Source organism: Acartia tonsa, chromosome 6 (assembly GCF_053477335.1).
Source record: "Acartia tonsa isolate MP-2025a chromosome 6, ASM5347733v1, whole genome shotgun sequence".
Classification (NCBI taxonomy): domain Eukaryota; kingdom Metazoa; phylum Arthropoda; class Copepoda; order Calanoida; family Acartiidae; genus Acartia; species Acartia tonsa.
Genome location: NC_137265.1, coordinates 8,507,752 through 8,532,933, shown reverse-complemented (window position 1 = coordinate 8,532,933; position 25,182 = coordinate 8,507,752). Strand labels below are relative to the sequence as shown.

At 33.4% G+C, this 25,182-nt stretch overlaps 2 protein-coding genes across 2 annotated transcripts in view; both read right to left on the bottom strand.

The window, feature by feature from the left end:
• Positions 1 to 4,478, bottom strand: part of LOC145322018 (uncharacterized) — a 34,626-nt gene extending 30,148 nt beyond the window's left edge. The window contains exon 1 of the mRNA XM_080163752.1: positions 530 to 4,478. Coding sequence (XP_080019878.1) covers positions 530 to 4,478 — 3,949 coding nt within the window. The remainder of the gene's footprint in view (positions 1 to 529) is intronic.
• Positions 4,479 to 5,035: 557 nt separating this feature from the next.
• LOC145322013 (uncharacterized) lies at positions 5,036 to 16,491 on the bottom strand. The gene is made up of 11 exons (XM_080163742.1): positions 15,689 to 16,491; positions 15,141 to 15,163; positions 14,808 to 14,853; positions 14,295 to 14,356; positions 13,396 to 13,453; positions 8,950 to 9,012; positions 8,538 to 8,597; positions 7,689 to 7,736; positions 7,348 to 7,387; positions 6,037 to 6,153; positions 5,036 to 5,292 (listed from the first exon to the last, which is right to left on the bottom strand). Exons 1-11 carry the CDS (start codon positions 15,761 to 15,763, stop codon positions 5,036 to 5,038), a joined length of 849 nt encoding a protein of 282 aa, XP_080019868.1. The 5' UTR covers positions 15,764 to 16,491.
• Between the last annotated feature and the right edge of the window lie 8,691 nt (positions 16,492 to 25,182).

The following is a 25,182-nucleotide window of genomic DNA, read 5'->3' as shown; positions in this document are numbered from 1 at the left end:
ATATGAATAAAATAAAGAGTTTTAAAAATATTTTTCCATTTTATCCCCTTCCTTGCTGGAGAAAACTAGGAGGAGAAAAAAATATAAAAAATTTGCAGCAGGGGAAAGAAAGTGAATCTTGTGCAGAATATACAGGATACTGGTTAATAACATACTTACAACTTTAAGACATGATTATAGAAATGCTTAACTTAAGACATTGTACTTGGTTTTAATAGGAATTCATAATCCCAAAAACAGATGAATAGGATAATTTTATCACCTAACACAAAATAGTCAAAAAGGATAAGAATAAACGTGTTTTAAATGGATGTACATTACAATGTACATGAACATTCTGGTAATTGAGTTGCTACTCTTTTTTTAACCCTACCAAACTACTACAGTAATCACCATGCCAAGTTTTGAACAATTCTAACATGTTTAAATTAACGTTAATTCCCTTACAGACGGACCAACCCTAATTATAGAAAAGCTTTACTTAAAAAAACTGTATAGTTTAATCTAAATGCTTTTCATGGAAATTTACCTTCTACGCGCTCCAAAATCTGTGCTCTATACCACATCTTATCTTCTTGCCACTGAGCGATTATCTCTTGTCCGACTTGATACTTTGAATTACAACTTTTAAAATATTTTCTGACCTCATCTGCGATCTCTGATTTATTCTTGTTAACATGATTTTCTATCACAACATGCTCATCAATAAGTTCGTGTTTTATGTCATCAACATCAAGGACAATGTCAGTTTCGTTTACACATGCTTCATTGCCATAGTCAGTGTATTTAACCATGTACCCATTAAATCCTTCGGTAACAACTAGCTGCTCCAAAATAATAGCTCTATACCAAACTTTATCTTCATCAAATTTTGCTATGACAGCTTGTCCAACTTTATACTTGTATTTAGCAAACTTTTGATTTGACTGCTCTGCTATGGTAAAAGTATCCAGTATTTGATCAAGATGTACATTTTCATCAATTAATTCTCCTTCAGGTATCAAATTCTTTAGTAAAACTATATCATTTTCTGATACAAGGTCTTCATTACCATAATCAACAAAGATGACGCGATACTTGTTACCTTCAACACCCATTATAACAGCTCGATACCAAAATGTAGTCTCCGCCCACTTGGCAATAACATACAAACCATCCTCATATTTTGGTTTCCATACTGGTGAATTTGCATTTTTATCAATTTGTGGGTGCTCTTTTACTTTGAGACCATTATACACATTGTCATCAACCAAGGATTTTGCTGGTATATCTTCAATATCCTTTATTATGTTTTCTTCCTTTTCAAATTCTACTTTAGGGTAATCAGTGAATTTTACTGCATAGTCTTGTTGACGAATTTCTTTAATTACACCTCTATACCAAATATTATCTTTTGACCATTTGAAAATAACCGCCTCATTCAAAGTATACTTCTTACTATGCTCAATCACATGTTCATCAACCACATCAACTTCCGGTATTTCTTCTTTTGATTTGACAATGTGATCTTCCTTAACAAGGGCCTCGTTACCATAATCAATAAATTGAACCAGATATTCTCTAGTTACAGCTACAAACTCCTCTTTAATAATGGCTCTGTACCAAATATTATCTTCCGACCATTTGGCAATGACAGACTCATTCAAAGCATACTTCTTTTTAGCCGACTTCTCAGCAAGAGCAGATTTTTTTGTTACCTTACTTGGGATCTTTTTGATTGATTTAACGTCATTGGTAATACAAGTTACAAATTCGTCAATGACATTATCTCTTGGAATCATATCCTTTGATTTGACAATATGATCTTCATCTACTAATGCTTTATTTCCATAATCATAAAACAGTACTAAATACTCGTGACCAACCTCTTGGATAGCAGCATTATACCAAACGTTGTCTTCTGACCATTTGGCAATGACAATCTCATCCAAAGCATATTTCCTTTCAGTAGAAATTTTAGATTTCTCATTCAACTTTTCATTGGTGGCTTTGATTTCATTCCCAACATCAGTAACAAATTCATCAATCTCATTACCACTAGGAATCATATTCTTTGATTTGACAATATGATCTTCACCTACCACTGCTTCATTTCCATAATCACTAAACAGTACTAAATAATCGTGACCAACCTCTTTGATAATAGCATTATACCAAACGTTGTCTTCTGACCATTGAGCAATAACTCTCTCATCTAATCCATACTTGCTCACAACACATTTTTCAGTACCAGGGTTTTCACCAATGACAAAGTTTGCAGTGTCTCCATTTATATCATCATTGATTGCTTTGTTATCATCACCACTGCTTTTGACAACAAATTCGTCAATTGCTTCATTCTTTGGTATTTCATCTTTGAATTTAACTATATGTTCTTCTTTGACTGAAGCCTCATTACCATAATCAGTAAATTGGACAAAATAATCTTGATTGATATCTTTAATAACAGCATTATACCATACATTGTCTTCAGACCATTTTGCAATGACAAGCTCATCCAACAAATATTTCTTTTTAACAACGGCAGATTCAGTACATTCTTTATTTAGGTTTTCTTTAGTAGCTTTGCTTTCTTCAACAAAGCCTGTGACAAATTCATCAATTGCATCTTCCTTTGGTATTTCATCTTTAGATTTGACTATGTGTTCTTCTTTGACTGAAGCCTCATTCCCATAATCAGTAAATTGTACAATATAATCTCCACCCACTTCTTTGATAACAGCATTGTACCAAACATTATCCTCAGACCATTTGGCAATAACTAGCTCATCCAAAGCATATTTCTTTTCAGCAACTGCAGATTTAGTACATTCTTTATTTAGGTTTTCATTGTTGGCATGGATTTCTTCAACAAAGTCTGTAACAAATTCATTAATTGCATCAATCTTTGGAATTTCATGTTTGGATTTGACTATGTGTTCTTCTTTGACTGAAGCCTCATTGCCATAATCAGTAAATTGCACTAGATAATCTTGATTGATCTCTTTAATAACAGCATTGTACCAAACATTGTCCTCAAACCATTTTGCAATGACAAGCTCATCCAAAACATATTTCTTTTCAGCAACTGCAGATTTAGTACATTCTTTATTTAGGTTTTCATTGTTGGCTTGGATTTCTTCAACAAAGTCTGTAACAAATTCATCAATTGCATCAATCTTTGGAATTTCATGTTTGGATTTGACTATGTGTTCTTCTTTGACTGAAGCCTCATTCCCATAATCAGTAAATTGAACAAGGTAATCTTGATTGACTTCTTTAATGACAGCATTATACCAAACATTGTCCTCAAACCATTTGGCAATTACTATCTCATCCACAGCATATTTATTTTCAGCAACAGCAGGTTTTGTGGATTCCTTATTAGGGTTTTCATTGGTAGCTATTATTTCTTCAACAATGCCAGAAACAAATTGATCAATTTCATCTCCCTTTGGAATTTCATGTTTGGATTTGACTATGTGTTCTTCTTTTACAATAGCCTCATTGCCATAATCAGTAAATTGCACTAGATAATCTTGATTGACCTCTTTAATAACAGCATTATACCATACATTGTCTTCAGACCATTTGGCAATAACTAGCTCATCCACAGCATATTTCTTTTCAGCAACTGTAGGTTTTGTGGATTCTTTACCATGGTTTTCGGTGGTAGATTGGATTTCTTCAACCACGCCAGTAACAAATTCATCCATTATTTCTTCCTTTGGAATTTCATTTTTGGTTTTGATTATGTGTTCTTCTTTGACAAAAGCCTCATTGCCATAATCAGTAAATTGTACAAGATAATCTTCATTGACCTCTTTAATAACAGCATTATACCATACATTGTCCTCAGCCCATTTGGCAATGACTAGCTCATTTAAAGCATATTTCTTTTCAGCAACGGCAGATTTCATAGATACTTTATTTTGGTTTTCAGTGGTAGCTTGGATTTCTTCAACCACACCAGTAACAAATTCATCCATTATTTCTTCCTTTGGAATTTCATCTTTGGTTTTGACTATGTGTTCTTCTTTGACAATATCCTCATTGCCATAATCAGTGAATTGTACAAGATAATTTTCACCGGCTTCTTTGATAACTGCTCTGTACCAAACATTGTCCTCAGCCCATTTAGCAATAACTAGGTCATCAGCAGCATACTTCTTTTTAGTAGAAATTTCAGATGGGACACATTTAGTGGCTTCCTCATTAATGTTTTCATTGGTGACTTTGATTTTATCGCAATCATCAGTAACAAATTCATCAATTACATCTTCCCTTGGGATTGCATGTTTCGATTTGACAATATTTACTTCATTGACTAATGCATCATTACCATAGTCTATAAAATGCACCAGATATTCTTGACCTACTTCTTTGATTATTGCTCTGTACCAAACGTTATCTTCCGACCATTTTGCAATGACAGACTCTTCCACAACATACTTTTTTTCCACTGCTTGAATGGGTGCAATAGTAGAATATCTAAACATGTGTAATAAGATAGTTCCATGAAGAAAATTTAGCTATTTCTTTAACTTGAATTAGTAGATAAAAAATAAAGCATTAACAATAGACGCTTTTGAGTTGAACCCTATACAGCTAGCGACTATGTTCCTAAAGGCCTATAGAACATTGGGGAAGGGAGAGGGATAGTCAACCCTACAATAACATTTAGTTTTAAAAAGTAGATAAATTATGGGGGGATTTTAACATTAACATCCACCAAATTAGGTATAAACCTTCCTGGAGCTATGAGAAGCTTCACTGTAAAGGAAATTTATACCTATCGGTCCAGCAGTTAGCAAGATACAGACATCCCGTTACTTTTATATAAGGACTATATATATAGTTACAGTACACACATACACACAGTTTCAAACAATATAAAAATCAAGGAAAACAAGATCAGTTTCCGTTTGAACATGTGCCTTTTTAAAACAAAAAAATAATTTGCTCTTCTTTTAAAATGAAAACCAAAATGAAAGACTAAAACAAACTTTACAAGACATTAATCCTAATACTTGAAGTGTCATAATAAGTTTCAAAATTAAATATTAATAATCTTAATGGAAATATCCCTTTTGGTGCTATCATCTAGGTTATCTTGAGCATCAATTATGTTGTTATTCTCTTCGTCTTTCTTAGCGTTACTAAGCTTGTCAATTTTCTTTATGACTTGTTCAATGAAAGCTTCAGTGGAATTGTTGTTCATTGTATCAGTGTTATGTTCAACTTGATCTTCTTTGTAAACATTGTCGTCTATTTCATCATTCTTTAAATCTTCAGGAATATCTTCTATGCATCCTAAACAAAAAAAATAAATAAAAAAACAATGATAAAAGCAATGTTAACAACACCCTTAAGTAGCGAAGAAAAAAATGAATTAGAGATAATCAGAAAGAAAAAAAAAAGAGAACGAATATGTGTAAACTCTAAGAAAATCAAGAAACCTTAACAAAATAAGGATTATGCTGTACCAAGCAAGACAGGCAGACGGACAAAACAATATATGAATTAAATGCGCATATGTAACAGGAATCTTTAATAAAAATTTCAGCAGTCTATCTTAAATAACAGCCGAAAAAATCATATTTCCCCCGTAGCGTTAAGAACCTGAGTAACTGACTGACGGACGGACAGACAAAGTGAATTATAGAGTAGCTTTGCTACTAATAAATAGAATAAAAGCACAATTTATGAAGAAATAAAGAGCAGCGAAACGCAAAAAATCAAAGTTTTGGAAGTTTAAATAGGGGGGACAAAAAAGTGATTACCCCAAATGAATTTGGATGTGCAATAATTTAAAATTTTTATCCCCCCCCCCCCCCAATAAAAAATAAAATAAAAACTTGGATGTTCTTGCCTATATGATAAAGATTACCACCCCCATAATTTTTTTTATTTTTACCCCCCTACCCCAAATGCAAAAGCTTCGACGCCCTTGAAGATACAGACATGGATATTATTGGGGTGGAAGGAAACAAATTCAAATAGCGTGAAAAATTATAATATACAAAATTGTTTGGGCTTAAAATGAATAAAACCTACCAACAATGCAACTGCCATGGACAAGATCATAATTTCCATAGTCGATGAACTGAACAATGAAGATAGAGCTTGTGACTTGAGTAAATATGCGGGCTCTGTACCATACTCCGTCCTCCTCTAAACAATAATATACATTGAAAGCTAATATATAATTTACATTGTCCGTCGGTTTGTACAGACATAAGCCCAAAGAGAACGCAAAGAACTTTTTTTCTGGAACTTTCAAGCTAAATAATAAAAATTCAAAGAAAAATAACGAAGTTACGCAAAAGAGGAGTATTCACGAACGAAAGTGAGTGATTCAAACCACTTTTTAGCAGTAATTCTAAATGTTTCTTTGGTGAATATACTAGGATTATGTTTAATATCGTTATATCAATTTTGAAAAATGAGTTTCACTATGGTTTTATATGAAAAAACCCTTGGTGCAACTTATTATTTTTTAGTTGGTATTACTATATCAAACAAAAATGCAAATTACTTTTGTATGTACAAAAAATTTCAATTCGTAAAAATTCAACCCAGGTTGTTTGCCGTACACTAAAAATTTTTAATTTTTTTTGGGGGGGGGGATTCATGGGCCCGGGCTTCGCCCCATGGTGCAGTGGGGTTCTCCGACCCCAATTACTGATTTTTGTTTACAAAGATTAAAAAAATAAAAAAAATTAGAAGTGGGGATTTTTTATTTTTGGGGGGGTTAGGGTATCCCACACCCCAAGAAAATAGCTTAAAATTACCAAAAAACCAGTAGGTATATTCCCTAAAGAGTAGAGCCAAATCGGTTCAGCGGTTACTGAGATTTTGCAAAAAATGTAAATAATTTTTTTTTTTGGGGGGGGGGTTTAGTTTTTTGGGGGGTTGGGGGTGTCCCACCCCCCAGGAAAATAGTTTAAAACCATCACAGGACCAGTAGGTATATTCCCTGAAGATTAGAGTCCAATCGGTTCAGCGGTTACTGAGATCTTAAGCTTCAGACAGACAGACGGACAGACATCAAGCTAAGGGGTTTGATCAAACCAATTTTTCGTATTTTAGATTTAAAAGAAAATTTAAACAAAAAATTTGGCGAGGGGGGGAATTTTTTTTTCTTTTAGGGGGGGGTAGTTGACCCCACTATTTTAATTTTAGTTTTAAAAAGAATTTTTTTTTTTAGCTCCAAGAGTCTAAAGGTCCGGGTTAGCAAAACTGGTATAGATTTCATAATTTTTAAAATACTTATTAACCGGTTTCGAAACCATGATGAAAATTTAAATTTATTTTTTTACTTTTAATTTTATTTTACTCACAAAAATTTTTAAAAAAATTATATACCTGTCCATTTTGCAATAACAAGATGGCCCTCTTTGAATCTATAATAGTTTTCTATTCAACAATGTAAAAAATTTACTTTTATATGAGAAAAAAACACCACTAATAAACAATACTTATACAAAGTTAATGAATTTAAACCTAATCCCTTTCTATATCCTCAAAATCAGCAATTTTCCAATTATTTTTTTAAGGAACTTTGCAAATCTGTGACTATCGTAAACTTTTAAAAGTATGTGCGAAATTGACAAAAACAAATAAAAGTTCATTCCCACCCCCCCCCCCCCTCCCCTAGCCTCCCAATACTAATCTTAATCCTATTTTTATATAATAGAAAGATTCCTGTTAGTTTGAGTGACTGGATTTGAATCTTCACCAGTAAACGGGTACAGCTGAAATTAAATCAAAGTTAATAAAGATAAATCCAATAAAGAACAATATATTTGCCCTCAAAAAGGGGTCTATGCACGAACGAGAGCAACTGATTCTAAGCACTTTCAAGCAATGATTCTAAATGTTTTTTGGTAAATATACTAGGGTTATGTTTAATATTATATCAATTTTAAAAAATAAGTTTCACCGTGGTTTTATATAAAAAAAACTATGAAATGTTAGGCATTTTTTGGCTATATATCATCAAATGTTTTGTTGATTTCAAACTCCAGTAACACAAAAGTAAACCTTTTCAATGAAAAATGTTAATATAGAAAAAGGGATGGTAACTTGTAATATTGTAAACAGTTTTATTAGTGTACTTTCGTAATTTACAGCATTTGATTATGCTTTGGCTTGTTATATTTTTTAACCTTTGAACTCAACAAAACATTTGATGATGTTTCATCAAAAATGCTTAACATTTCAAAATTTTATTCATAGAAAACAATTTAATTTTATTAGCTGGTAAAACTTTATCAAGCATAACTATAGTATATTCACAAAAAATATTTAGAATTACTGCTGGAAGGTGCTTATAATCACCTGCTCTCGTTCGTGCATGCAGTCACTTCCCCTTTTTTAATTTTTTAACTAACCCCCCTCCCCCCCCCCAATAAAAAGCTTGGACGTCCTTGCTGTCTAACTTACATTTCAGTCGAGAAAATTTCCTCCTTGACGTTACGTACGGACTGACGGAAGAGTGGACTGGACAAAGTGAAAAATAGGAATGGATTAAGAAACTTAAAGATAGCAATTACCTTGCTTTTCTGATTGCTTTCAGCCACGTGTTCAGAACTTGGGATAAGTTTCTCATCTGATATTCATTTTGTCAACTTAAAATTAAAAATAATACCAGAAGGAAAAATTCACGAAACTTATTACTTATATATTTACGTTAATCTAAGTATGTAGCTCATAATGACGAATATTTCTAGAAGAGAACCAATATGATGTTCCTTTACAGTGAAGCTTCTTATAGGTCCAGGGAGGAAAGATTTATAAATATTTTGGGGAAGAGTAACTCTACATTCCTAATAGAATCACCCATAGCCGCAAGTTTCAAACAAATGGTTTATATCAGCGGTCAAGCAAAAAAGTCAGTGTTTAAGATTAGGTAAAACTCGCTTTTTATTTATTTAAACATATTCTAAGTTATAAAATGATTCCTGAGGTGATATATTCGCTAGGTAGAATACCACAGGGAAGGCCAGTAGCGGCGTTTGTAAAAGCAACCTTTCAAATAATCGCATTTATATTTTTAACTGTTCTCATTCCGTTAGAATACTTATAAAGGGGACTAAGCACGAATGAGAGCTAATAAATCTTCGCAACTTCATGCAAATATTTATTGGTAATGAATATACTTTGTGTCTTAAAAATATATAAGGGGGGGGGGGGGGGGGGTAATGTAACCATCTCGTTATCAATGATTAAATGGCACTTATAATTCGAATTTCCTTAAGAAATTTTGTATGAATAATCCTTGGTAAGTGTATTTTCCCTAAATCAAACAAAAAGTTGGAAAAGTAACGGGTAACGGCTGGTGGCTCAGCCGCTTTGCCATTCTTTAGGTATATTAAGAGCAAATTAGTCACGAAACCTATCTCCACATAATACTTTTTGTTGCTCAAAAACCTTATCAAACGGTTCTAGCCAGGTAGCTGTTGGTACTAGAAATTTTAAAAATGGTTATTGCTATCATTTAACATGAATTAAACCAAAATTATGTTTTAAAAAGTTGATTTCTACGTAATTAATGATGAATTTGCTCTGAAAATAGCCAAAAAACGGCTGAGCCGCTAGCCGTTACTTTTACAACTTTTTGTTCGATTTAGGGAAAATAGACCTACTAAGGATTATACTCATGAAAAATCATCATCAGGCGCATCTCTCTTTTTGACTGTTAAGTCCAGAGAATACGGACACCTTGTTCCTCCATGAATTCCTTTTTTTGGCAAGTGCTTCAGCTTCTCCCCATGTTAATTCCAAATTAAAGAGGTCTTTTTCAGTGCTCCGCCTCCAGGTCATTTTTGGTTGTCCCCGATTACGTTTACCAGTGGTGGGGTTCCATTTTAAGCACTTTTTTGGAAACCTATTTTGTTCCATTCTGAGCACATGTCCTAGCCACCTTAGTCTTTTATATTTCACTTCTGCTTCAATACTATTGCACTTGGTCTTAGCATACAGCTCAATGTTTGATATTTTGTTTGGCCAGAATATTTTGCAAATTCTTCTTAGGCAGCTATTGTGAAATGCATTAAAGTTGATTTGTTTCAGTTTTCACAGTTCTCCAGCATTCAGCTCCATAAAGAAGAACTGATTTTACATTACTGTTGTAAAGTCTGATTTTTGTTTTCAGAGCAAGTTTCTTTGAATTCCAAACGTTGTGTAGACTGTTAAAAGCAACCCTAGCCTTATCAATCCTGGTCTTAATATCAGCTTTTGAGCCATTTCCGCTGCTGATAACACTCCCCAGATAGGTGAATTTGTTGCTTTGTTTCAATTGTTCACCATTTATTGTTATATTTTGATCAGGGTTTGTAGGTATATTCATAATTTCGGTCTTCTTGACATTAACAAGGAGCCCGACTTGTCCTGCATATTTGACTAGTCTATCTGTTTTAGCTTGTAGATGCTTGATTGTTTCTGAAATCAGTGCCAGGTCATCAGCAAAGTCCAGATCCTCTAGGTGTCCTAGTATGCCCAGCTGGAGACCACGTTTTTTGTCCTCTGTGGTTTTCTTCATCACCCAGTCAATGACCAATATAAATAGAATAGGTGATAAAATGCATCCCTGTCTAACTCCAGTGCTTATTCTAAAGAAATCAGATGTCTTATTGTTTCCAACTGAAACACAGGCTTGGAAGTTGTCATAGAATTTAGTTATCATAATTATCATCTTTTCAGGTATACCGTAGCTTCTTAGTATTTTCCAGAGTGTTTGTCTGTGTATGGAGTCAAAGGCCTTAGAGAAATCAACAAAATTTACATGGAGTGGCTTGTTAAATTCAACACATTGTTCAATAACCGTCCTAAGGGTGAAAATTTGGTCAACACAGCCCCTTCCAGCATGGAATCCAGCTTGTTCTTCTCTTAGTTTATTGTCAATTTTCTCATCAATTCTGTTTAAAATAATTTTACATAGGACCTTGCTTGGGATGGAAAGCAGCATAATTCCTCTCCAATTATCACAATTGTTCAAATCTCCCTTCTTAGGAAGTTTTATGATTATACCTTTAGACCAGTCCGTTGGTATCTTTTCTTGCCTCCAAATTTTATCAAAGAGATCAGTTAGAGTCCTAGCAGAAAGATCTATGTCTGCCTTAAGCATTTCGGCAGTTATTAAGTCAGGTCCAGGTGCTTTGTCATTCTTTAGACTATGTATAGCAGCTTTAACTTCTTGAATAGTTGGTGGTTGTGTGTCTATGTCTATTTCATGTCCTGGTTCTGGTTCAGCAGTAATTTCTGGTTCAGGTCTGTTCAACACTTCTTCAAAATGCGATTTCCACCTTTCAGCAACTTCTTTTTCTGTAGTGAGTAATTTACCATCTTTAGCCTTGATAGTCTCACCAATCTTTCTGTTACATTTTCCACTTAGTTGCCTGGTTATGTTGTATACTGTTTTCATGTTACCGAAGTCAGCTGCTCTTTGGGCCTTTTCAGCCAGATTGTCAATGTAATCTCTCTTGTCTTTCCTTGTGCACTTATTGACCTCTTTGTCTTTAGCAGTATATTCAGCTCTTAAATTGCTCATGTCAGCCCAGTCTTGAGCACTATGAATTTTATTTTTAAGCTTCTTTCTCTCTTCTATTTTGTTCCATGTTTCATCAGAGATCCAGTCCTTTTTCTCTGGTTTCTTGTGTCCAAGGATTTCCTTAGCAGTAGATTGAAAGTTTTCTTTAATTGAAGTCCATGTGATCTCAGTCTCGTCATTTAGGTCCTCTAAGACCTGAAATCTATTTCTGAGTTTTAAGACAAATTCATTCTTTATCACAGGGTCCTTTAATCTTGAAGAATCATATTGTCTACCAATCTCACTCTTTTTATCATGGCCAGTACGCTTCAGCTTTAATTTAATCTTACTGACAACTAGTTCATGGTCACTAAATATGTCGGCTCCTCTGTAACTCCTACAGTCTTGCATTGACTTGACCCATTTTCTATTAATCATAATGTGGTCAATCATGTTTCTTGTTTGTCCATCAGGCGTTGTCCAGGTATATTTGTGAATGTTTTTGTGTTGGAATAGTGTACCTCCTACAACCATATCATTATTTAAACAGAATTCAAGTAAAAGTTCTCCATTTTCATTTCTTGTACCTATACCAAAGTGTCCCATTGCGTTCTCCACTCCAGTCCTGTCAGTTCCTACTTTAGCATTCATATCTCCAAGAACTAGGCACATGTCATGTTTGGGTACTGAGTTTCTGATTGATTGCAGTTGATCATAAAACTCTTGTTTTACTTCTCCATCTTTGTCATTTGTTGGGGCGTAGCATTGGATAATAGTCAACTTGCAATGCCTTGATTGGAATCTAGCCTTAATTATTCTGTCTGATATAGGTTTCCAGTCTATTAGTGAATTGACATGTCGTTTTTGAATAATTATAGCAACACCATACATATGTTGGCTTTCATGACCAGAATAAAGTATTAGGTGGCCATCTTTGGTTGTAGTTTGTCCTTGTCCTGTCCATCTACATTCCGCAATTCCAAGTATTCCAATATTGTAACTTCGTCATTTCTTTAACTACTTGGGCTGTTTTAGTTGACTCATACATTGTTCTAACATTCCAGGTTCCTATCTTACAGCTTTGCTTAGAACTTATTGGTCCTGTCATCAAGTTGATAGCTTCCTTTCGGATTTGACCATCATCTTTCATATTCTCAGTAAACTGAGCATCAGTTCCAACGGTTCTTGTTTCATGTACACCTCTGGCTGTGTGAAAGCCATAAGTGTTTGAGGTTCTGTGGGTGTTTTCGCTAACTGTGGGGATTTTTACAGGTAGGATAGTTAGTCCTACGCAAACCTTCCATATCCCTGGAAGGAAGGGTGACTGGTAAGGGGAGGGACGTCAATATCCCCCAGTACTTCAAGAAGTACCTCCTGCCCTGAAAAATATCATATCGAAATTCGAATTCTAAGTGCCATTTAATCATTGATTACGAGATGGTTGCATTAACCCCCCCCCCCCCCCCATTTAATTGAGCTCGACCACATTTCAATGAGACGAGAGAAAAATATTCAGAAATTATTATTTATATCGAATGTTATAAATCTGTAGAAGAACTTCATTGATCATACTCATTTATCTAACTATATTATATTATCTGATACCTTGCTTTTCATCAGTGTTTTATTACTTTCTTAACGTTCAGAGTTTTACATGTTCGCTTAAAAAAAGATAATTTCTTGTACATTTTCAAAAAATACCTTAATTCAAGCAATCTATTAATACGCCATAATAATAGTACGTCTTTAATTTCATATTTTTTTTTGAATAACAGTTTAATAAGACAGATTTTTTAAATCGCGAATTTTATTGAGTTACCTATTCATTATAAAACTATCCTCAAAGTATTTTGAAACATTTTAGTCCTAAAATGCGAGTATGCCTCGTATAATGTTTTAGGTTGAGTGGCTGCTGCGTCCCCACAAGGGCCTTCGGATTCTAGCAAAATATCAAAAATATTAACTTGGAGTTTTTTATTTGAATTTCGTCCAATATTTTTATATTTGCTAGTCGCGGATAAGCCCCTAGAGGCAGGTATATGGTATAACCAGCAACAAGTGAAATAAAGCTTAAATAATATTTAGGGGGCAAATGGAAAGATGGTCAATTTTACCATATATATTGCCCCCCCAACAGCTGAAAACCACGCATAGGTTTCGTGATTTTTTTTCGAATTAATTACTTTATTAGTATAAGCTGCCCTAGAGACCTCTAGGAGCCGGGTACTTGATGTTGGGGGGTAGGAGCCGGTGAAATAATCATACCCTACACTATTTTTCTTAAGAGGGCGGTGGTTAAAACCTTCCAATAACCTGTGAGAAGCTACCCTGTCAAGGAAAGTCATATGGATTTAGTAGTTAGCAAGATCCTTCGGAACACAAAGACAGACATAACCTGATATCTTATATAAGGATAAAATCAAAATAAAACTAATAGTCTCCGGGCGATTGTTTAGTAACTAAATATCTCACTTTTGAGGGTTTTTTTAAGGCTTTGCTTGGAGTATCTTAAAACCGCAAGCTAAATAGGTTATTCCAATAGTGAATAGTACCTGAAAAATCGCTTAACTTCCGCATGCATAAATATATATTTTTGGATAAAATCACGAAACCTCTTTCTAAAACACAAGTTTGCTTAAAAAATTAACTTAAAACCACCAAACAACCAGTAGGTAATAGGCATATTCCCTGAAGAGTGGAGCCAAATCGGTTCAGTGGTTACCGATATCTTCAGCTTCAGACAGGCAGCATTCTACTTTAGATAGATAATATTTCTGTTCCTGTATTGACATGAAGAATAAGTCCAGTATGCCAGATACCATCCTCTTCCCTCTTTGCTACTACCTAAAACAAGAATAGTTATCATGAAAACTAAGGACTTCAAAAACTGAAGAAAAAAAAAGATTACTGTACTTTCGTGTAAAGACATACAAACCTTAAACATATAGGAATTATATTGCACACTAAAATCACCTCAATATCAATAAACAACTAACCTTTCTTCTAGCCCTATTATAGCAAATTTGAATTGAAGTGAAAACTAGATCTCTTTTCCAAAAGGCAAAAAAAGTCATTTATTATATTTTTTTTCAATACAAAAGTTTTAATATCGCAAAAGCTTAATCATAATTAAAATCCACGAAACTTCTCCCAGATTATTTTTGGGTCCATTGTTTTAGATGATAAAAGGGCTGTACAAATTACGAGAAAGCATTATTTTATTTGGTGGAAAAGGTTAAAACTAGATATATCTACAATTATTATCCCTCTCTATGTGAAAAGCTTTAAAACTGACCTTTTGTCCAATATGGAACATAGGTGGTGCCGTGGCTTTCCTCTCTATAATTTCAACATTTATGTTAATACATGGTAAATAAAATCTTGAGACAAATAAAATTCCTGCAGGAGCATAAGATAGTTTTATTAATATCAAATACCAAACTTAAGTCAAACTGAGGTAGGTATATAATTTGATTTGGTAAACTTTCGCCTACAATTTATTGGCCACTAGCGAAATAAAACAAAACGTCTTGTTATCTTTATCTTGTGGACAACATTATAAACATATAAGGAAATAATACGATTTCAAGTTTATAATAAAGACATGAATAAATGTGTTCAAATTCCTTGACTTTCAGCCTTCTTGTTCTCCTAAAAAGTAAATAGTATAATAGTATTTAATAATAAGACATTTATAATGATAATCATTTATACAATATTAAACAGAACAGATATTTTTTCTGCCAATGTTTGTTAGTCAACCTTATGTTTTAAAAAATTACATTGTTCACTAAATCTATGTATAATCATTACAAATATAAAAAATCGCACAATAAGAATAAAACATCTCAGGGGTGTATATTCTGCACAAGATTAATTTTTTCCCCTGCTGCAAAAAGAATTCCCCCCTCCCCCCCCCCCCCGACCTAGCTATAATAAATGTAGATTAGAGAAGTAGGTTTTTGCTAATTTTTCAAATATTTTCTATATCTTTGGTGTTTTGGTTCAATTTTTAGGCCTTTTCTGGATAGTTATTATCTGCAGACTTTTAGGACACTATTTTTACACCCCCCCCCCCCCTCCTCACTTAGCTGGGGATCGCAGGCAGAATATACACCCCTGATCTTAAAAAAACTGACTGCCTCTGCTGACTTGTTGAGCAGCTGCGCTACTTACCATTCTCTTGTTGTGACCGAGAGCGGTACTCATAGCAGAGTTCAGTAACCGCTTCCCTTCGCAGGATAATGTCATTGTATTTACACAACTCTGAAATAAAGATCATAATTTAAATCAAGCATTATCCTCGAATCTTACTAATTAAGATCTTGTTGTATAATATATACTGAATTGATTGAGTTTCTAAGGAAGCTTCGCATAGAACCCGTGACACTTTTAAGCTATTTTATTATTCGATTTAAGTCTTGGGTTCGTTTATCTTAGCTGGCTAAGCCTTTTTTGAAAATTTCTGTCGACATAGGAAAAAAATATCAAAAAGTTAATACAAAAGTTTGGCGTTGAAAGCTAGCCCCACATCCCAATAATACAATTATTTCAAATGACAAATACTATGCTATAGTCAAAAGTACATTTAATATCGCAGTTACTAAAATAGTACTTCAGCGATAAAAATAACTTTCCTTTTTATTAGAATGGATATTAAAACTAGAATTAATTAAATTTGGTGAACAATCTTTATTTGCTTTAAATTAATCGGTGTAAATCTGAAAAACAAATCTCATAAACATTTTAATCTAAAAATAGTCTAAATCCAACCCACATAAACAAACACCGGCGCGCGCGTAAAACAAAAAAATTAACAAATTTGTATTTTAGGCTGAAAATTATTAAATACACGTTTAAAATTTTTTATATAAAATACCTACTATTTTTCGAATCATAATAGCATAAAAATTACGTTTTTCTTAACCAAAATATTTACATTTAAATTTTGCACGTGTACGACCTTCTTCGCTGACAATCAAAAACTAATTACGTAAAAATGGCGTCGCCGGTTTTGCAAACGAATCATGGTTGCCCAAAATATTTTGTAAAAAAGATTATATGACATTTGAAGAATTAATAATTCTCTCTACTAATTCAATCGATAATTCAATAATAAAGTAATTAATAAAAAAATCTTTTATTTCATATGTGAAATTTGCCTTTTAGTTCTTCTATCTAAAAGTGCTTTTATTCAATTATTGATAATGTTCGATTGTCCTCTCATTTTTTTGAGAATTTTATTACAATTAATTAAAACATAATGGTAGGAAAAAAAGTATCGACTTAATAGATTTATTATTACTTAGATCTAACATCAGATTATCCTGTACCCTAAAATAAAGTGAAACTTGTAGCGGGCAAAAATATCGATCTCCCCATTCCATACCATCCTAATGAACGAACTGACCTATAAATGACAGGGGAAATAGCAACTTTAATTGACAAAAAACTTTCCCCTGTCATAATATCCATGTATATTAATCCATTATCAACTTGATATTTATGTTAAAAGCAAATTCTTAAAGTTAGAAACCATGTTCATTGGTTTGAAAATGCCGTAACTTCTGCTGTGCCTGTAAATTGTAAACAATAACAAATATTTACGAAAATTGCTAAATAATGATTCGTTTTTAATTTAAGATAGATATAATGATGAAAAATTCCATAATTCTAGATATTTAAAATAATGATTAGTTAGGCTTATGCTAGTGTACGTTAAGATCTCGCTAATAATTAATTCGACGAGAAAACGGCTTTTTAAACACAGCATATTTAAAATTTAAGATTCCTAGAGGCTAATTGTACAGCTATTGAATTCGTGGCCATGGCCGTAACTATTTTACCAACTTTTGAACCTATTTTTCTATTTTTGAACATTTAATTGTTCTCGATATTAAGATTACCTCCCCGAAAAAAACACGTAGTTTTTTAACAAAGAATGCAGGGGTTAGGCACTGTTAGATAAATTAATCTTGCCTTCATTTCTGACAATTCTAACCATTGTATAGTATAGTAAATATTGTCGGTAAATGGATTTTATTGTCATGCTTGTCATAACTTGCCCCTAATTCTGTGTAATATTTTGAATTGATCTAGATTAAAAATATTTTTTTTTTTGGGGGGGGGGGGGGGTGGGGGCGGGGAAGGTATGATGATGTAAATAATTTATCTGTCATGATCCTCTCCCTCCCTGAGCTCTAACACAAAATATGGAAAGAAGGGCCAATTTTTGTGTGCGGCAAATGTTTGTGTTCACACCGAATGGATTAGAGCGTGTGAACCTTTGTATCTGGACCTAGTGTTCCAATACTTGGTGCTAGGACACAAGATCTAGCAGTATTTGTTATATTAGAGTGTGTAAACCCTTTGTATCTGGACCTAGTGTACCAATACTTGGTGCTGGGACACAAGATCTATCAGTATTTGTTATATTAGAGTGTGTAAACCCTTTGTATCTGGACCTAGTGTACCAATACTTGGTGCTGGGACACAAGATCTATCAGTATTTGTTATATTAGAGTGTGTAAACCCTTTGTATCTGGACCTAGTGTTCCAATACTTGGTGCTAGGACACAAGATCTATAAGTATTTGTTATTTTAGAGTGTTAAACCTTTGTATTTGGACCTAGTGTTCCAATACTTGGTGCTAGGACACAAGATCTAGCAGTATTTGTTATATTAGAGTGTCAAACCTTTGTATTTGGACCTAGTGTACTAATACTTGGTGCTGGGACGCTAGATCTAGCAGTATTTGTTATATTATAGTGTTAAACCTTTGTATCTGGACCTACTTGGTGCCAACTCTTAAGATCTAGGATAACAAAACCTGAACTTTTAACATGATTAATGGTTAACGGTTTAATATCTGAAATATAAACATTAATTGAAAACTGGTTCTTCTATGTAAAACAAGAGACAGAAAGAAAAGAAAAAAACTTTGGTTTATAAAAATATCGTAGTTATATTTAAAGTTTTCTTTTAACTTCAAATGAAACCTTATATAAGATTTTTTGTTGAAAAAAAATGTATCTGACTTACAAATACTTAATATACTGTACTATTTTTTCTGCCATGCAAATCATAAATAAAACAAAAAATATGTTTAGTGTAAACCTAAATTATATATTTTCTAAGGATAAATGATATTAGAAGAAACGTCTTATTTCCACTCCAATACCCAATAATTTCTGGGAGAATAGACAAAGTCCAGTTCGTCTATAATGCACACTTACCATTCAGAGAGAGAGGGGACAATGGGCTGTTTATTACACTAGTCTCCAAAGTTTTATATTATTTTTTTCTTATTCGTGGGTTAAAATCTTTGGGAACTTTTATTAAGTTTTTATTTGTTGGTTCAATAAGTTGAGTGTCCAAACATTTTAACCAATAATTGTAATCTACAGAAGATATCATTTTTGTGTTTCGTCATTTGGGACGTACATCAATTTATTGGCCATTGTCTTATCCCTTTAGATCCCTTACTAACTGTTCCTTTACTAGATACTCTGGTTTATATTGACCAACAGGTTATAGGTTGTGTCAAGGTTTTATTAAACTTTTAAATTTTAAAAGTCTTAAATATTGCTTGTACCAACCCTGTAATTTGATGAGAAAAAAAAATGTTTATTTAATTTATATGCAAGAGTGTAATGTACTCTTTTATACCCCCATGGTACTTTAGAATTTTTAAAGATATAATTTCAAATGGATTATATTAAAGGGGAGGGGGGGTAATTCGTGGCTTCTCGTGACACGACATACCAGCAATTTTATTTTGGGTGCTACTCCCTTAGTTTTAGAGATAATGTGGTAAAATCTTTTGTATGAAAGATAGCAAAACTTAGGGTAATTATTGACTCACCCAAAAAAGATGTTACCCCATTTTATCTAAAACTAAGGGTCCAGGGAGTAGCACCCAAAATAAAATTGCTTGTATGTTGTATCACGATACTCCACAAATTAACCCCCCCACCTCCCACCTTCTTTGCTCCACTTTGTTTTATTGACATTACATTGAACTTAGTGGTGAAAAAATTCCACTGTGTCCCTCACTCAACCTGCTCAAAGAACAGGTGAATCAATTATCCATACTTAGAAAACAATTTATCCTGCATCTTTTGGACACCAGTCTTTGTTTTTATAATTAATTTTCTAGTTTCTTAATTGGACTCAATTATTACTAGATTCATATATGTAGATATATTTATATTTTTATTGTCAAGTTATTTTGCTAAATATTTCTATTTGCGCTGAATAAAATGATATTTTTCTAGTTTTATTTTACTTATTGTTGCTTCACTCCTTGCCTCTAGGACAGGGCAGGGGATATGATGGCATGTAAATTGTAAATAGCCTAAAACAACTACATTTGTAAATTTTGACCATTTTTTCCGAGATTTTTAGCTTTAGACAGAATAAAACCTTAGGTATTTTCTTATCCAAAAGGATATAACTTAAAAATATAGGTTACTTTTTGATGCTGCGCTGCTTATAAATCCCTCCTGTTATGAAATAAATGATTAGAAAATGAAGTGTCTTTCAACTGATTACACCCAATAACAGAGAGGCAAGATTTAATTGAAAATTTGATTAATAAGTTTGGAAGCATCCACTCTCGTCATTCAAGGAGAGAAATTGAATATTTCCTCCTCAAGTGTGTAGCACAAAATCCGAAGATTTTTCTATGTTGAACTACAGAAACCAGATTACCTATTCTCGCTAGGTTGAAGTACAGAAACCAGATTACCTTTTCTCGTTAGGTTGAAGTACAGAAACCAGATTACCTTTCCTCGTGAGGGTGGGATTCTTCTTCAATTTTTAAGTGATTATCTAGAGAATCTAGAGCATCACCCAAGGATATTAGGTTAAGGTACTTCCAACATACAACCAACTCTTTGATTGCACGACCTTTGTCTAAGAACTGTGCATGGTAATGAGTTGCACCTGTTTATGGGCCAAGGCATTCCCTCTAATCTAACTATTTATGTCGCGCACCCAATTTTCTGAGAATTAAACTTTTTCTAAATGAAAAGGATCAGTGCACTTAATTAAATATTGTTCCTCAGAAGTTGTCATTATGCTAACGTAAATTAAAACAACCATTTTTTTTTACTTTAATTTATACAGGACTATTCTATCATATCTGGTTAATGTACTCAAATAGGACCAAATTTCTTGGGGCCTCTCGTGTATATTGGGAATTTCAAGAGATTAAACATTGCATTGGGAGGGGAGAATGTGTTTTAAAACAACAATCTCTCCTGGACAAATTTATATTTGAAAGCTCTATATTTTTTCATCAAACAAAGGATTTCAAATATTTTTGCTATGTTTTAAAAGCTCAATGTTATTTATAAAATAAATGTAAACTTCATTAATTTAGTGCCATATTTCGTTAAACGCCTTTATAAAGTCTAAAACACACAAATTAATGTCAAGAATTTTTTACAATGAAAAATTCATACCACTATAAGGAGATAATTGAATGGTAATAAACGGCAGAGAGAAGGAGGGGGAAAATGGGCTGTTTATTACACGTGTCCCAAAAGTTTTTTAATCACCTATCTCATTCGCTGGCTTAACAATTTTGAGGACTGAATTTTGACTGGTTGATTTATTAAGTTGAGTGTTTAAACGTTTCAAAGTGATAATTTTGTCTATCATCATTGAGAATGTACATCAATTTATCGCCCGCAGTCTTATCCCTTTAGAACCCTGAATAAACGGTCTTAACATAATTTTAAAGTTTCAGATTCGATAATTTTAAATGAAACAAGGATGACAACATCCATAAAAGCGAAGCACTGAAACGGTAGGACAAACGGACATTAATACTTGTATAGTGTCTGACCTGAATAATCAGAATATAAAAGTATAAGATTCGAAGCAAAATTGTAAGTAAATTTGTTGAAAAACTGCTTGATACAGGATAATGTTTATGGACATACTTACATCTTTAGGGCTTGATTATAGAGTTGCTTCGCTTAAAATATTGTTCTTTGTTGTCCCAGGAATCAATATACCAAATATCAGATCAAACGGATAATTAGATCATATAAAAATTTGTTGTTAAAAAAGTAGAAAAATCAACATGTTTAAAATGGACGTACGGACATTCTGGTAATGATTATAGAGTTGCTACGCTTTCTAAATCGTACCTAACTATTACAGGAATTACCATGCAAAATTTGAAATCGATAGGACAATTCTAACATGCCTAAATTAACGAAAAAAGCTATTTAAAAAAGTAAAAAATCAACATGTTTAAAATGGACGTACGGACATTTTGGTAATGATTATAGAGTTGCTACGCTTTCTAAATCGTACCTAACTACTACAGAAATCACCATGCAAAGTTTGAAATCGATAGGACAATTCTAACATGCTTAAATTAACGAATAAAAGCTAACTATCTCGGACGGACGGACGCTTCGCTTTTAAAAATAGGTTTAAGACAATCTTATTTTGATGAGAGTACTAAAACAATCTTGAAAACTACAAGATTACTTTGTATATGATCATATAAATATTTGTTGATTTTTAAGGCAAATATCTTTAATGTAATTATCCCTACAACAAGGATGACAACATCCATAAAAGCGAAGCTCTGAAACGGTAGGACAAACGAACATTAGCACTTTAGAGTGCCAAAAGTGAAAAATCAGAACATAAAGGGGGGGGGGAAATGTGGTGACTCGTGCCACGACATACCAGCAATTTTATTTTGGGTGCTTCTCCCTTAGTTTTAGAGATAATTGGATGAAATCTTTTGGGCTGGGTCAGTAATTACCCCAACTACTGGTATCTTTTTTTTTGCATTTCTCGCCGAATTAGGCAATTTGGAATCATTTGAGACCATGTTATTTTTTTCAAAAATTTTTCCCCTTACAAGCAGCCCTGCGGGCCCACCGGTGTCCTGGATAGGAAACAGGTTTTTTTTGACATACGTCTCACAAGACCTACGTAGTCAGGACCGGGAGACAATGACGGTTCAGTACATGACTTTCGTTAAATCACAGCTGATCATTTTTGTGGCTTTTTTTGAAAATTACTTTTATAGGCCAATTTTTCATAGTTTTTCCTTCAAAAATCACAATTTTCTCACATTTGCAGCTTAGTTAACTTAAATTTACACAAGAAAAGTATAATAAATACAGCTGAACTAAAAAACTGTGTTATCATTAATAACAAAATCTTTAAGAATCTTGAATAATCTAAGATTTGTAGTCTAGAAATGAAATAAGAGTTATTTGAAGTAAATATTTGATTTGATGTCTAAACAACTCTTGTAATTAACTTTTAAAAAAAATATTTCATGTCCCTGTTGCATGCCTCATGACATATTATATTTTTAAAACAAGTTTTCTTGAAATATTAACAAGTTATCCTGCTCAATATTGGTTCCTGGCTGATTTGATGTCTCAACATCAAAACAATATCTGCTTGGAGTATAACATATATATCCACAACCACAGTTGCCATGTTTAAAGTTCTATATTACCATATATATCAGGCTACAATTGAATATACAACCAGTACTTGGTTCAAAAGAGCTTAGTAGAAGGTTAATATTTTTAACAAGTGGGATTATCACTTGTAAGTGTTTGACATGAACTTGGAATCCGTGTAAAGACCAGTCTATAGCTGATCTTGATTGAGTCTCTGCCTTTTGTACACACTGCCTGTCTTTACTACTGATTAAATGTCATAGTAAGAACCATGGAAGGTTTTACATAGGTGAACCTACAGAATGATTATAGATACATATTGGATTCTAAGCTGGATGAATAATTTGGAAGATAGTGTATTCAAGATAGTGTAAGAGCAGCTAACTGACAGGAAAGCACTTGGCTCATAGCTTGAAGAAAATAATAGTAGATTATTACTAGAGTGAATGTGAATGCTGGTTACATGATCATAACTGGATTTTATTCAAGTGTGATTTCCAATGGCGACTTTAAAATCCACTTTAAAAATAAACACAGACAAGTTCTTTGTCCTAAGTAGATCAATACTACCCTTCCTAAAAGCTACCAGTAGTAAAGGGGCCTAGGAAGGTGTTGAACAGGAAGACCAAAATGTAGGATTAGCAAAGCAAACATAACAGGCAGTTTGTCTATCAAGTGGTGTTAAATTTGGAATCATAGACCCACCTGACTTTCAATCAGCAGAGTAGGCAGAAACCATGGTGAATTTCTGAGTAATAGAGAATGAGAGGATATGAGCTCTTAGCTGAAGTAACTAAGGCAAGGGAGTCTTAAAGACCATGTAGCTAGATGCATGGCAGTCTTGGCTTTCATTCACGGTAGTTGGTTTATAGGAAACCAAAGGAAGTGAAAAGTAAGAATACTTGAAAGTTTATTCTGAATCTTGAGGTTATCCCTTTATATGGCAAAAGTCAAGCCACAAGTTCAATAGCAAACAAGTGCCATAAAGAAAGAGTCAAAAGTGTGTGAAATTGTTGATTAACAAACAAGGTCAGAATTCTTAACTGACTTCCATCAAGATTTATAGGCTGGGTGAAACATGTCAGCCGGCTAGAATAGAGGTCTGGCTATACCAGGTGGAGAGAGGCACCCTGTTTAATGGAAAGTATTATGAGGCATACTTGTTAAAGTTGAAGGACAGGGATGGTAACTTTAACGTCTTTAAACAAGAAGTTTAACATTTGGATTGATAGGAGATAATGTTTTAGTGAAAGAAATTTGAGGGCAATAACTTTATGTTGTGGAGTCAAATCATGTTAAAGCCAGGTGAAAGCCTATGGAGGCTAGAAGCAGTTCTGACGTGCAAATTTATTGTTGAACATTAATTCAAAATAATTAACTCAATTTCTAGACTACAAATCTTATTCCATTGATTCTGAAAGATCTTGTTATAGGCACAATCTTCAGTACAGCTGTTACTTATTATACTTTTCTTGCGTAAATTTAGGCTAACTAAGCAGCAAATGTGAGAAAATTGAGATTTTTTTGGGAAAAACTATGAAATTTTGGATAAAAAAGTAATTTTCAAAAAAATCCACAAAAATGATCAGCTGTGATTTAACGAAAGTCATGTACTGAACCATCATTGTCTCCCGGTCATGACTACATAGGTCTTGTGAGACGTATGTCAAAAAAAACCTGTTTTCTATCCAGGACACCAGTCATTTTTTTCAAATTCTCGTATATCAAGGTATATCTTAAATACAGTACTTCTCCTGTGATTTAGAAGATATTGAAACAAAATCTTTTAGGTTGGTAAGTAAAAAATATTTGAATTCAGAAAACGGCGGCGGGACCGCCACTCCCGCCGTCCGCCGCCGTTTTCAATTAGGTCAGTAACTAATGGCAGAGGTACGGCTGCGGAAAACAGCGGCGGGACCGCCGCTCTCGCCGTTTTCCGCCACTCAAAAAAATTTTTATTTTATTTCTCGCCGAATTAGGCGATTTAGAATCATTTGAGACCATGTTTTTTTTCTTCAAATTTTTCCCCTTATAACTAACCCTGCGGGGGGACATTTTTTTCAAATTCTCGTTTATCATAGTATATCTTAAATTCATGGCTTCTCCTTTGCTTTTTGAGATATTATAACAAATCTTTTTATGGTTCAGTAAAAAATATTAAAACAAAGAATATTAAACCGCCGCTCCCGCCGTTTTCCGCCGCCACTAAAATGGTCTCAA